The following is a 14240-nucleotide window of genomic DNA, read 5'->3' on the forward strand; positions in this document are numbered from 1 at the left end:
TGTTGCTCCAAAATCACTGTGTGCCTGTCTTCACCTTCACTTATTTCAAAACCCTTTTATCCAATGAAATTTTCCTTGCACTTTAAAGTCATCTCTCTATAATCATTGTATAGCTCCATTGCATATGGGCTGTATTCACCTCTCCAACTGCTAACTTCATTTGCTCTATCCTTTAGTTGATTCATCACCTTCAACTATCAACCAGTAAACAAGCAGTTAATCAACAGTAGACTATTTAACAAGCAGATGTCAATTAGTAACATAGCAAACAAGCAGTTAGTCGGTTAGTCAACAATAACTAACAACAGATTAACAGTAGACTTCACTTTCACCCTTATATCATCAAGCATCTTCACAATTGGCTTATGTCTAGCTTCAAGAATCCAAGAGTTCAAAGACTCTGTAAAGTTGTTGTACACCATTGGGTTCTTACATTGGGTATCAAAGTTAGCTCTACACCAGCTTACTAGAGGATATTTCAGCAAGTCCCGGATAGCATCCTCAGACACTTCACCTAACTGTTTCAACATATCCTTAAATTCTTCCTCATATGTGCTCCAAGAACACCAGCATCCTCAGAAACTTCACCTAACTGTTTCAACATATCCTTAAATTCTTCCTCGTATGTGCTCCAAGAACACCACCACATTAACTTTTTCATCTCATCAGTATTCCAATTATCGCTCCAGTTTGCTTCAATATGCCTTACACAATATATGTGATATGATTGTGGACATACATTCCTTACAGCATTCATGTTCATCCCTCCAAGTTTTTATCTTTACCCCTTGATCTTTGTCATACTTAGAAATAAGATATTTAAAAAGACACCCAATCTGACACTTGTATCTAAGTCTTCTCCTATCACTCTTATCTACCTGAAGGCCCCTCTTATTAGAAACAACATAATAACCAATAACCTCCTTAGCTTCAGCTAGATCTTTGAAAGTCAACCTTTTTTCAATGTTTTATACCTATCAAGTTGGTCAGTTACCTCACACTTCTTTTGCCTCTCAAATAAACCTAGGGCATCACTATCATAATCACTATCAACACTTTCAATATTTGTATCATCCTCACTACTATCACAGTCAGAAGCTACAGCAACAGGTACACTATCTGTTGCTGTAAATTGGGTAAATACATGAACATTTAGAGTATCATCCAAAAGGTCAACACCAAATAATTGTACATCAGTGAAACCATCATTAATTAGGGCTTGAATCTTCCAAATCCCTTCATCCCCATCTAACAAAAAATACCTCCCAGATGGGTCAAGAAATATCAACTGTTGTACCTCAATAAATCCTATCACTTCAGTGTATTCAAACAAATCAATATAAGAGAGATGGTCTACTTCATAACCACTCAACAGGTGCACATCTGTCTTAGTATAAGACAGTGTAGGTTTCAATACCCATTCACCCCCATAATTAAAATACAAGTTCACTTTATCCACCATCCTTCGGATAAAATCACATGCAACAACAATAAATAAAAAAAAGGCAAAATGGGACCACATCAGTAGTATTCAAGGCTTAAACAATAAAAATATAAAGATATAAAAACCTACCATCAATTAATTATACAAATCGATAAAAACCCTAGCTTTAATATGTAGGACCAACACGACAAGGACCACCAAAAACAAAAGTAACATAAAAATTTCTAAAAAGGTACAAAAAATAGCTCAGATAACATAAAAACATCACATGCAACAGACATAAACTTGTCAGTTCCCAAATATTCCCCAACCCTACAATTTAATAACTTAAAGCTGTAAATACTTACTTTAATCAAATGATAATGCAAGATATTGCTGGAAATCAAATGTGTTCCTGTTTTGTGCGCATCAAATCAGACCAAACCACGAACCCTAAAGAAGCCCTAAAATCGTCATTTGATGGTTTAGATAGAAGAAATGAGAGAAATGGTGAATGTTTTGTCGTTGGGTATAAGGTAAAAGAACTGACCCACATAAAAAATAATGGGTCGGATCGGTTTAATGGGTCGAAAAATACCCAAATACAATGTCAGCCCCACTGAGCCACGTGGACAAATGAAATAACGCCACATCATTTATTGAGATGCCCACATGGAGTTCCGTTAGTCGTGGGGGTAAATTTGAAAATAGAAATAACGTCCTATATATTTTCAAACCAATAGATGGACGGGGGCTTTTATAAACTATTTATCATACGGTAGGGGTACTTTAGGCCTTTTTCGTAGTTATAATATTGTAATATACTGATACTTTCAAACTTGTTTTTGTGGCATAAATGCTTTTAAACAATCTATGAACGGATATGGGCTTTATTTTGTGAAAAAGAAGAGAAAAGAAAAAGGAAAAAGGGAAAAATCAAGAAGAAATCGAAATATAAATTTTCCTTCCTTTTCTATTCTTTTCGATTTTGTGCTTGGGTTGAAACAAGAGACTATTCTTTTCGATGTTGTACTTGGGGTCGAAACAAGAGACAGTAATGTTTAAAAAATAAATAAAAAAATAAATAATCGTAGAATTAAAAAAAAAGTACTATCAGAAAAAGTCAATGAGAAAATTGTGGTTTATGCCTTTTCAACATTTTCCTAGTTCAAATTTTCTAATGTATTTTACAATGAATGGGAACAATAATATATTGGTATACAAATACAATTTTCGTGTGTTCCCCAATCTCTGCTATAGCGTTTCTCACATTGCAAAATGAAAATTCTACAAATTTGATATCATTAGATATATACCAAGTTCTTTTGTCAAAATAATTTCTAAAGACACAAATGCACGGCAAGTATGTAGCCTTCTAGCTAAAGAAGAAAGAAAAAAGAATTATATGTCCAACTTTTACGTCCTAATAAGGCATTGTTCTTGTTTTTTAATAGCGTTGACTAAAGCATCCATTAAATTGAGTGAATTAAAGTAACTAATTGAGTGGTGCTGCAGTGCTGCTTGCTAACATACACAGTGAAAGGCTTCCGATAACACATACATACACAGGGAAAGGCTTTCGGAGTCCGAACATTCCAATTTCCACACATGACTCATGAGCTTCGGTAAGTGATGCTGAATAATTGCAAACCAAGAAATAACAACCAATGTTGAAATGGGATACTGAATTGGTTATAGATTAAAAACCATTTAGAAACAATGAAAAGCTACCAATGTTAACTACGACAAGATACACAAAAACCTGCAGATAAACGATTCCTTGTCCTTTCACAAAATTCACATTAGCCTGATTGGTAAATGCAGCTCAGCCTCCATTATCACAAGTTTGCTAGGATCCATAGACACCAACTTAAGATGCTGTCCAAATATATATCTGCCCACCGCTTGTAGCCCCTGCGAGCATTCCAACTTTCTCCTGGTGTGCATCAAACCGGCATGGAATAGCAGTCATGTGTTCGCTTCGTAAGGTAAAATCAAGTTTCTTGTCAGCTACTGAGATGACATCAACTCCTCTTTGCATATTGCCGATGTAGATGTAGGAATCATCCCAACCCCATATTCCTCTGCATCCCAAGTGCACATAGAAATGTTGTTAGTCTATGATGTCCAAGCATGCATAAGTGAGAAGTTGAATGTAAATAATAGCCACATTAACTTCTGGAAATATGCACACAACCAACTGCCTATCTAACCAGCACAAAATGTAACAGTTTACGAGTAAACATCTGCTCTATTCGGAATTAAGTAAATAAATGTACATCAGTTCTAGTTAGCTACATGCACCTTAACCATTAAACATAAATCCATTGGATTCCCAACTATTATGTTCATAGCAATCCAACACTTGGACAGTAGAACGGCAAAAAGAAGAAGAGGGAATACTTGCTCTTCTTTCGTTCCTGCATGCTCATTAAAAAATGAAAGACTTGGGCCTTCTCCACTACTTTCTTGGTATGGCAGTGTATCGGCAGGGGCACATTCTTATCCTTCGCCAGCAGAAATATGCCCTAGATCTCTTGCCCCGTGCCTACTAACTAACAACATGTATATGAAAGTACCTTACTGCTTAAGAGCATGACAAGATGGAAACAGAGAAGAAAAAAAGCAAGACAAATAGACGACGAGCTCTTAGGCCACTGACACTTAGACTCTTTCAAGCTTCTTATGCTTCCACTCCCACAGCCCCTACCTCATTTACCAATATCCAAAAGAAAAAAGAACAAGAAAGTATCAATCAAGTGGAACTTATATTTTGCGACTCAGCAATCCTCTCATGGTTAATGTCAAAGACAGCATAGTCTGAATAAAAGATCAGGAGGAAAGATCAAAAGTAGCCCTCATTGGTCATAGATAGAGAACCACTCAATAGACAGAGAACCACGCTGGCATGTAGTCAAATACCAGGAGGAAAAAATCAGGAGTAAAGAACAAAACTTATCTATGAGAGTCAAAAGTGCTTAGGCTTGTGGTCAGATACTCAAGTCGGAAATGTACACAAAGGCGTGTGCAGGTTGATGGATATGGGTTCACGTGAACCCATACTCCTCTCCCTAAATCATGTATAACAGTGTTATATTTCTTCAAAATTACTTAAATATATGTGCGTGAACCCATGCTGAAAGACTCTTATGGTGCAATTATTATTGGGTGCACCTCTACAAGTGAAATTGGCAGTTCAAATCCCACTCTGAACGGTCTTGTTTTCGGCATTGAGTATAGATATATATATAAGAAAATTACTAAAATTTCAAAAAGAATATAATTTTGAACCTATAATTTCAAAAGTGTAGCGGGTTCATGGTAAGAGACTAAAGTTGAACCCGTCAAACGTACATTCTAAATACACTTCTTCACAACAGTGCATCCTGGATCCGCCTCTGAATATACATGGTTCAAGCTTAAAGCATGTTATAGAAGCTGTCAAATAACATGCTTCTACATAAAGCTCAGAAAATAATTACTTGTTTATAGAGTTTGAGGTAAAGAATGTGCTTTCATCAGTTCAGTAAGTTCAGGATATCTGTTGCTTCAGTCTTGTCCCTCAAAAGATACTGTTACTTGTATTTACGGTCTTCCGTAAAAAGTGTCCCACTACAAGCAGGTCATATACAAGGGACTGATGCAAACCTATGCAATTAAACACAAGGTATTATCTCCCAAAAAAGAAGAAGAATAAGCTTGTACTTATTCTGTCCCATAAACTAGATGCTCAAAGACCAAGAACTTATATAGCTTCTCACAAATTATCTCAACTTCACATAAAGCTAAAAAAAGAAACTAGAATAAATATGAACGATAGCTTCTGCATTTTCAAAATTTAAAAAACAATAACAACATTTAATGCATAGAGGAGATGGTAATGAAATTCATAAGATAGAAGAAAATGTTAAATTGGCAATTAAGGGACTAGCTATACCTGAATGAGGAAATCCATCTGTTTGTATGGTTATAATGAGAGATCATAGATGTGTCTTCATAATTAGCGCCACTCAACAAACCAACTTTATCATCAATACTGCACGAACCGAAAGAAAAAGAAAAAGAATTAGCCATGGTAACATCGGGCGCAAAGCTGATAGTAAAGGTAACACGATTACAAATTAAGATATATTGAATGCTAAGCTTTCAATTTTCTCACACCATCCACAATAGAATTAAGGTACCTTGTTGTGGCAAGAAATCTTCCAGAAGGTGAGAAGTAAGCCGAGTGCACAGCTCTTTTGTGGAAGACAGTTTGCAAAGCTTTTGGTTTATGTGCACTAACTTTTCTCAAATCCCAAATGCATGCACTACCATCTGTAGAACTTGTCGCCATAATGTTACAGTTTTCTGAGGTAAAATCTATTGTGTTAATCCTTTCGTCATGCAGATTCCATGATGCTGAAGATTTTCCTGCCCTGAGATCCCAAATACCAAGTTCCCCACTGCCTTCGCCATAATATATAGATTTCATGTCATGTGGCTGCTGTGATATGGAAAATATGGAATGCTCGCTCAAATATACTAAATCAAACATTTCCCTTTCAATATCCATCATCCTGATAAATCCATCATAGCAAGAAGTGAACATCTGCAAAAGAAAAAGAAAGTGTAACCAAAAAAGACATATCTAGATCTATTCTTCACTTATTACAGCTTATCCAGACCTGTATAAAGAAAATGCCTAGTAGTCAAGAATCCTATTCCATATTTATCCTCTTAAGGGTATCGGTTAGCATTGATAAGAAGCCCTGCCTAGCATAATTCAAGTAATGAATGCAAGACAGCAAAATGCATTACCGCATAAAGCAGATCATGGAATAAAATCATAAACTTGTAAAGGTAATAAAAACAGTTTAAACACCCAAGTAATTTTCTAATCAGTTTTGCTTTTCTACAGTATGCATTTCCACCAAAATACTTTGGCCCTCTACAAGTTTCCATTTAACATGAACGCGCTATGCCTAGCTATATGAAAGAAAAGGTCAATATAAGAAACAAAGGTAAATCTGCTTTTTCGAGCACATATGTTCTAATTACTGTATCTGGAAAGAAATGGCTGTCCAAGTTAGAAAATTCCAAGATTAGAAGAAGTTTATCACTTTTGAAACAAATACTGACCATACCTTTGACACAGAAAAGGGATCCATAATTATTCCTGAAATTGGCCCCGAATGAGGATGATACAAATAAATCCCATCTCCATCATCTTGTGGAGCATCAACATTCCAGAAGCCTATATTGCCAAATTTGTTCCCTACAGCAACCATTCGGACATTGTTGGTGGGGAAAAACCGCACATTTAATATTCTTCCTGGCACAACCCGTGCTATGTTGTCTGGTTCCAATCTCAGTGATTCCAAATGAACTGTACCAGAGGCCTTTCTTTTCTCTGTCCAGTCACCTAAAACAGAATCTTGATCCATGCCCTCATTTGCATCGTCAATTGTATGAGAGAAACCCTTAATTGTTTCAATCAACTTTTGATTTGAGACATCAAAGTCGCCACTATATGCATCCCTCATACTTATTGGTGTAGGTTCTCGAGGCGACTTTTTGGTTGTGGGTTGTGAGCTCTTGTTAGGTGATATCCTACTTGGGAGATCATCAAAATCATCTTTTAGCCCACCAGCTGTAGAAGAATCCGGTGCCATACCTTGAGTCCTGAGAGACCGCCGCAACACAACTGGTGATTTAGACCTCTGTTTCTTCTGTGGACTCGCCAGATATGATTTACTTTGAGCTCTGCCACGTCGAACAAAATGGCTAGTTTACTTGCCCGCACAAATAAAAACACACTCATTTGACATATTCATTAATATAAAGATAAGAAGAGTTAATATTATACACATACTTCCCTATACCTCATTCAGAAGGGTTAAAGAACCACATAAATTGCACCGGAACAGCATATAGACTACTCTAACAGATATAGAATCATACAAACAAACATGAATATTGTCTTCCTTCAATCCAGTTCAATGACCCCACCCCTTTTCAATAAAAGTTGGAAACTTTTTCCTCTTGACTCGAAAAGATACCATCTTACACTTACTATTATTTTTATATACGAATAGACACACAGTATTATTTTTATATACGAATAGACACACACACACACAGAGACCCACAATAAAGCTTACAGTACTATAGAAGTTGACAGCATTTTCCCTTTCAAAATACAAGAAAAAGAAAACATGCCAGTAAAAATTTCAATAGTAAGTGATTAAGAAAAAGAAGTCACAGTTAGTAGGATAAAATTATTCAACTAGCACACTACAGAAATACAGATTCAGAACATAGAGAAGAGATATTACTTTGGACGCTTGGTGACAGCGGAAAGTTGAGAAAGTCGGGACTGAATCTTAAGGGAGGCAAGCATTTCTTCATTGCGCTTTATATTCTCAAGCCTCCGCCGCTCGTACTCCGTCATTTTCTCCTGCGCCATTCCAATTTCTGATTTATTCGGGTTGGTTATCAAATGGGTCGGAAATTGGGGAAGTGGTTTGGTTTTGCATTGAAATGTGGGTTACCGACTTTAGTTATATAGTGACGGTCTGATTTAGGCGGGAGAAATACAGTGGCGGGAAGTAATCTCGTAATCTACGTGGTGCATTTGTTGCCATGAATTTCGTGTATATGTATACCAAAAACAAAACAAAAAAATTATATAAATAAATTATATTACAATTATAAAATTCTTTTATTCAAATTAGAGTTTCAAAATGTGAGTTCACACTTATTTTAAGTGTGAACTAAAATGAAGTTACTAAGAAACAGCAAAAACAAACTTGTATTCGGTTTTATATCAAACCAAACTAACTTATCATGATTAAGTGCTAAAAATAATAATATATTTTAAGTAATCATAATTTAGTAAAAAATATATTTATGAAGATATATCCCATGTATTTATTGAATATGCATAAATACCGAGTGTATTGGTAAAAAATAGATTTTACACGTGTAATATTTCTGATGACAAGGCGATCCATGTGGATCAATAGAAACATGACAGCTGGTCGCAAATTTACAAAGAGGTACAAAACAAAGAAGAACGGAACAGCATATCCACGAGACAATTAGATGCGGGAACCTCAGTCTAATTGAGGAGTTGAAGAGACACGGTCAGAATGAACCAAGGCAGGATAAAGGGCAGATTCAAAGATCTTTAATCAATGAGCCAAATGTTACATAATCTTCGCGCAACAGTTACGATTACCTATTGTAACGTTACATTAATGATATTATCAGTCATTAATGCTCAATCATTAATGAGAGTAGGCGTTATATTAAGAAGTTCCATATAAAAGGGAAGAAAATATCACTTGTAAGGACACGTTCGGACTACTACTGAAATACATTTACTTTTACGCATTCTTGTTGCTTTCTTATTGCAAGTCTAATTGTTTCAATCTAATTTTCTTGATTATCAGTAACCCGAGTTCTTCTAGAAATATTAGCTTTGACCGAAATTCCTATTTTCTGGTTAAACAAATTGGTTCCGTTACCGGGAATCTGATAATCTATTACTTTCTAAATCAGCTTTTTCGTCAAATCAATCATGTCGAACGTCAATGACAACAATCAAGGAGACCATCAACACCAGGAGAATTTGCAAGGCGATGGAACTCCGGTCCCTTCCCCACGAAATTCTCCTCGACAATCTCGAGAAGGAACTTCTGATGGATCTCGGTCAAATGTGAATGATCAGTTTGAAAATGATGAGGCTATTAATGAAGCTTTGAAAAAGTTAATCGCTCAACAGGTCAGCAATGCTCTTGAGGCCTTCGCTAACCAGCTGCCAGTTGCGCCGCCAACATCAACTCTAAACAACAACACCTTGGAAAATCCTCGTTCAGGACTCGTTAACTCGGGTAGTGGAGAACTCCTAGCGAATCCCGTGATGGAGGGTCAGGTAACCCAGTTAATTCTGATTTACAAAATTTAGTACTAACTTTGCAGAAACAGCTCAAGGAGCAGAGTGACCGCATAGAGCAAATACCCGGAGTGCCGCCTGTAATCAAGGGAATAGATATGGACAAATACTCACAACAACCTTGGAAGCCAAGTGCTGCTCCTCTACCAATTCCGAAGAAATTCAAGATGNNCTTTGACTGAATGGCTCGATTAGTGGAGTATTACACTAGGGGCAAGCTTATGGTGTGTCTGTGTGGCAGTGTGAATGCTCTTTGCTGAGAGTGAGTGAATTTCCTTCTATATATGGTTCCTTGTTGTTGAATTTTATGTGTGTGTGGAACTTCTCTCAGATGTTGTTTATGTGAGGGCATGTGACTCAGGAAGAAAAAGTGAGTCTTCACTTCTGTTAGAGTAATTAGAGTGAGCACAAGTGTGTCTTGGCATGAGAGTCTGCATTTGAGATATAATTGTGCACTGCTTAGGTCGATCATTGATAATAGCAGGTGTGACATATATTGGGGCAATGCATTGAGCAGTTAGGCCTAGAAGCGTGGTTTAGTTTGCTCGAGGACGAGCAAAGGTTTAAGTGTGTGGTGTTGATAATAGGTGAATTTGACTATAATCACACCTTAAATAATCACCTTCTTGTGTAGTTTTAATGCTAAAAGTGATAACAAAATGCTCTTATTAGTGCTTTTCATGATTTGCGGGTGATATGTGTACAAGGAATGCTAAGGAGCAGTTTTGGAGTAAAAAATTGGAGAAAAGAGGCCAAATGTGTAAATTCCCAATGAAGCCACGCCCTGCCAGCCCTTAGAATTCAGAGAACTGGTTTGGCCGCGGTTCTACCGCGACCGCGGCAGAACCACGGTGGAAAGCAGCTGCAGAACTTCAGTGATTCCGCGAGGGTGATTGGCCGCGGTTCTACCGCGACCGCGGCAGAACCGCGGCAGGCGCTGAAAGTTCAGGGGTCAAAGTGTCAAATACGGGATTTTTAGACCTAAACCCTATTTAAAATATTAGACTTCGCCCAAGAGAGGCATGTAGTGAATTTTTAAGGTTTCTTAGCAAGGAAAACCATTGTGAGAGAATACTCTAAACATCTTTCTTCTTTTCTTTTGATTTTTATGATGAATTCAATCTTAGTTTATTTTCCCATAGCCATGAGTAGCTAAATTCCTTGTCTAAGGTTTTGATGGAACCTATTGGGTGATGAACTTCTTGTTTATGTGAATACAAATTGCTAGTTTAATCTCTATTTGTTCAACTTCGTGTTCATTGTAGTTAATTGACAGGATCCTCAATTAGCTGTGCCTATTTAGTGTGCATAACTTGGAAAAGAGTGCATATTTAGGGTATTGTTGAACAACACCACTCCTAGATTATTAGAGGGATCTATAATTGCGGGTTTAAAAGCGGGATTAGGGATAACGAAGCCTTGGGTGTAATCTAAAGTGAATCGTGCTAAATAAAGTAAGCTAGTGTATCTCGGGAGAGTGCAATAGTAAATTACTGTGATTACTCGGGAGAGATTTGCGGCAAGATTAGCGTTCATGATTGATAGAGAGGTGTTGGTAAATTTGTATGAACATAAACAGAAGGGAATCCATCAATAGGGGAAATCATTGCCTTAGCTTTTCCTCATAATTGTTTACAACCTTATTAGTTTAGTTTACAGCTATTTAGTTACTTGCAAGCTAGTTGTTAAAGAACACTCGACTGAGATTTGAATATTTGGGAAGCTGGTTCTGAATAATTAGTGGGTCTGAAGATAGTGGTTGATAGGTTAACTCTCTGTGGATTCGACCCTGGGCGTAATACTCGGGTTATATTTGCAACGTCCGCAGAGTCCTTTTTATAATGCATAGTTGGGCGTGATCACTTATCGATTCGGTTATCGATTACACCAATAAGAAAATTTGCGGGATTCCACGGAAAGTATATCGCTATAAACGCGCCTAACTAATATGGACAAAAAGAAGCTAAAATAAGATGAACACCATTTATAATATAAAAATTGTGTCAACAAGCACATGCAACAAAACTAAAGTAAGGGATCAAATGTATGCCACCAACACTCCAACGGTATAAAAAAAAACAAAACAAAACAAAACACATCATCACGGCTAATTTTGTTTTCCGTTAATTTGAACTTCATTCCCTTGATCTTTAAATATGATCATTCCTTAAATGTGGTAGAGGAAATAATAGGGTAAGGGACTTAGGGTAAAGGAAAGGGTATAAATTAGGGAAAATAATATTGTATAGCCGCTTTCAAAATAGTAGCGGAATATATATACATTCTGTATGTTATATTAATCTACACAAATAGGTAATTACTCATTTAACAAGTGTCTACAGTCTAGGGGTGTGCATTCGATTTATCGATTCGATTTTGACCCTTATCGATAATTACTTATCGATTATCGATTTGTACATATGCTTATTGTTATCGTTTCAATAAGGTTTCGATTTTTTCGATTTCGATAACAAATAATCGATTCGATTTATCGATAAACCGATTCGAATGCACACCCCTACCTCTAGCAAGGTGTCTCGGACCTTCTCAAACAGAATACGTGATGAGAGAAATACACGAGGGACATTGTGGAAATCATGCTGGAGGAAGATCTTTGGTAAAAACTATGATTAGAGCCGGTTATTATTGGCCAAAAATGGAAGAAGACGCAGAAAATTTTTTGGCAAACTGTGACAAGTGCCAAAGGTATGGTAACAACATACATCGACCAGTTGAATTATTACATTCAGTCGTTACACCATGACCTTTCATGAAGTGGGGGATGGATATCGTAGGTCCACTACCACAAGCCAAAGGCAAGGTAAGATTTTTATTAGTACTCACTAACTATTTTACTAAGTGGGTAGAAGCGGGAGCTTTTAAACAGGTACGAGAAAAAGAGGTCAGAGACTTCATCTGGCAGAACATCATATGCCGATTCGGGGTGCCAAAGGAAATCGTATGTGATAACGGCCCGCAATTTATAGGTGCACAAATCACAGAATTTTTTCAAAGTTGGCAAATTAAAAGGATTACTTCAACTCCTTATCATCCAGTGGGTAATGGACAAGCTGAATCAACAAATAAAGTCATTATCAACAGCTTGAAGAAAAGACTGGAAGAATCTAAAGGCAGCTGGCCAGAGATACTACCTGGAGTCTTATGGGCTTACCGAACAATAGCAAAAACAAGTACGGGAGAAACACCGTTTTCACTTGTATATGGAGCTGAAGCCTTAATTCCAGTCGAGATAGGGGAACCAAGTACGAGATATGCCCAAACTACCGAAGAATTGAACGAAGAAGAGATGCGGATAAACCTGGATTTACTTGAAGAAAGGAGGGAAACTGCACTAATAAGGATGGCAACACAAAAACAAGTTATTGAACGGTATTACAATCGAAAAGCTCGTCTCAGATACTTCAAGATTGGGGACTACATACTCAAGAAAGTTTTCCAATCAACAAGGGCAGCCAATGCAGGAAAGTTAAGTCCAACTTGAGAAGGGCCTTATAAGATTCGCAGTATCGCAGGAAAAGGAGCATGCGAGCTTGAAACATTGGATGGTAAAATTCTACCTTCAAATTGAATGTTGTCCATCTAAAGAGATACTACTTCTAAGGAAAGGAAATACCAACGGGCAGGTATCCTCACTAACGATTTTTATTCTCGAATTATTAAAATTTTACTAACGATTTTAGATGATAGGCAGAAAGCTAGCCCGCACTAAATGATGAATTACGACCTGAAAGACACGCGGAAAGAACATAATTCCCGATCTAGAGTTACAACTATTCTGATGGAAATTTAAATGGGTTAAGTAGTCTTCATCTAAAATCGAACCTCCGAGTCCCGTATGTTTTTCCTTTTCAGGAAAAGGACCACATGGAAGGAATAATCAAGTGCTCGAGATTTCATACTTCAAAGCTCAAACACTTGGGGGACTATATAATATACATATGATATATGTATAAGGAAGGCAAAGAAGGCTGAAATCAATTAAATTTTAAGTCAAGCCAAGCCTAAAAGTCTACTCATCAAATATCAAGTTCAGAGCAAAGTCACGAGCCAATAACACAAGCCTGATCAAAAAACCTATGAAGAATACACTCGTAGATACAGATTTCAAAATCTTACGATGTTTAGGTTAAAGGCAGTATTTAGCCATGGGTCATGAAGAAACCCTTGAATTTTCTTTTTTGCAAACCCGTTGTAAAGAAAACAGTTACGGAAGAGTAATAGAAGATATTTAAATGCATGTAAAATGTTAGTTACACTTGACAAAGTTCGAATGAAAACTTTATCAAAGTTATTTCAAGAAACATGTGTGTTCCTATTTCTTCTTTCGTATGTTTACACCATTATGAAGTTGAGATGTCTTCTTCATTAAGTGTCGTATATAAAAGGGCCCTCTTTTATAATTCATGTTTGATTCAAAGATCCATGAAATTAATAAAGCATTTCTAAAAATGCAAAAAGTCAAAAGGGTAAGACAAAAACCCACGAATTAAAAACAAGACCTTGGATTTAAAAAAGAAGAAGAGTATAACAGAAACTCGAAAGGATTAAGTTAAACCAAAAACTTTATAATATTAAGTTAGAACTAAGTATAAACTTAGTCATAAACTGATTGTCATTTTTACAAAAAGCCCCGAAAAGACCTGGGGACTTGCTATCACCAAAAATATAACCCCCAAAATGGGACCGGGGGTAACCACCAATTGTTCAAAAAAAAAGGGACAGGGTTCAGTAAACTCTTTCACTAGACACTGGGGGGATTATCTTCATCAGCAGAAGGGGCGGCTTGAGATGGCGAGGCATGAGCAGCAGCTTCATCAGGCATGATCTCGTCACCCGTTGGGATCTCAACTTCAGGTG

The 14240-nt window shown here is 36.9% G+C and overlaps 1 protein-coding gene across 1 annotated transcript; it reads right to left on the reverse strand.

Moving 5' to 3' along the window:
- LOC109229436 (WD repeat-containing protein 76) lies at window positions 3094–7945 on the reverse strand. Its single transcript, XM_019394873.1, has 5 exons — window positions 7741–7945; window positions 6550–7168; window positions 5608–6014; window positions 5361–5459; window positions 3094–3507 (listed from the first exon to the last, which is right to left on the reverse strand). The coding sequence occupies exons 1-5, from the start codon at window positions 7869–7871 to the stop codon at window positions 3294–3296; spliced, it is 1470 nt and encodes a 489-aa protein (XP_019250418.1). The 5' UTR covers window positions 7872–7945; the 3' UTR covers window positions 3094–3293.

The sequence above is a fragment of the Nicotiana attenuata genome, chromosome 7 (genome assembly GCF_001879085.1).
Source record: "Nicotiana attenuata strain UT chromosome 7, NIATTr2, whole genome shotgun sequence".
Classification (NCBI taxonomy): Eukaryota; Viridiplantae; Streptophyta; class Magnoliopsida; order Solanales; family Solanaceae; genus Nicotiana; species Nicotiana attenuata.

Excerpts from the sequence above, each read along its gene's own strand:
- LOC109229436 (XM_019394873.1), bottom strand. The coding sequence starts at position 7,871 with ATGGCGCAGGAGAAAATGACGGAGTACGAGCGGCGGAGGCTTGAGAAT. Across the intron at positions 5,460-5,607 it reads AGATTTCTTGCCACAACAAG|TATTGATGATAAAGTTGGTT; the intron begins GTACCTTAATTC and ends CGGTTCGTGCAG. Across the intron at positions 3,508-5,360 it reads AGATGGATTTCCTCATTCAG|AGGAATATGGGGTTGGGATG; the intron begins GTATAGCTAGTC and ends CTTGGGATGCAG.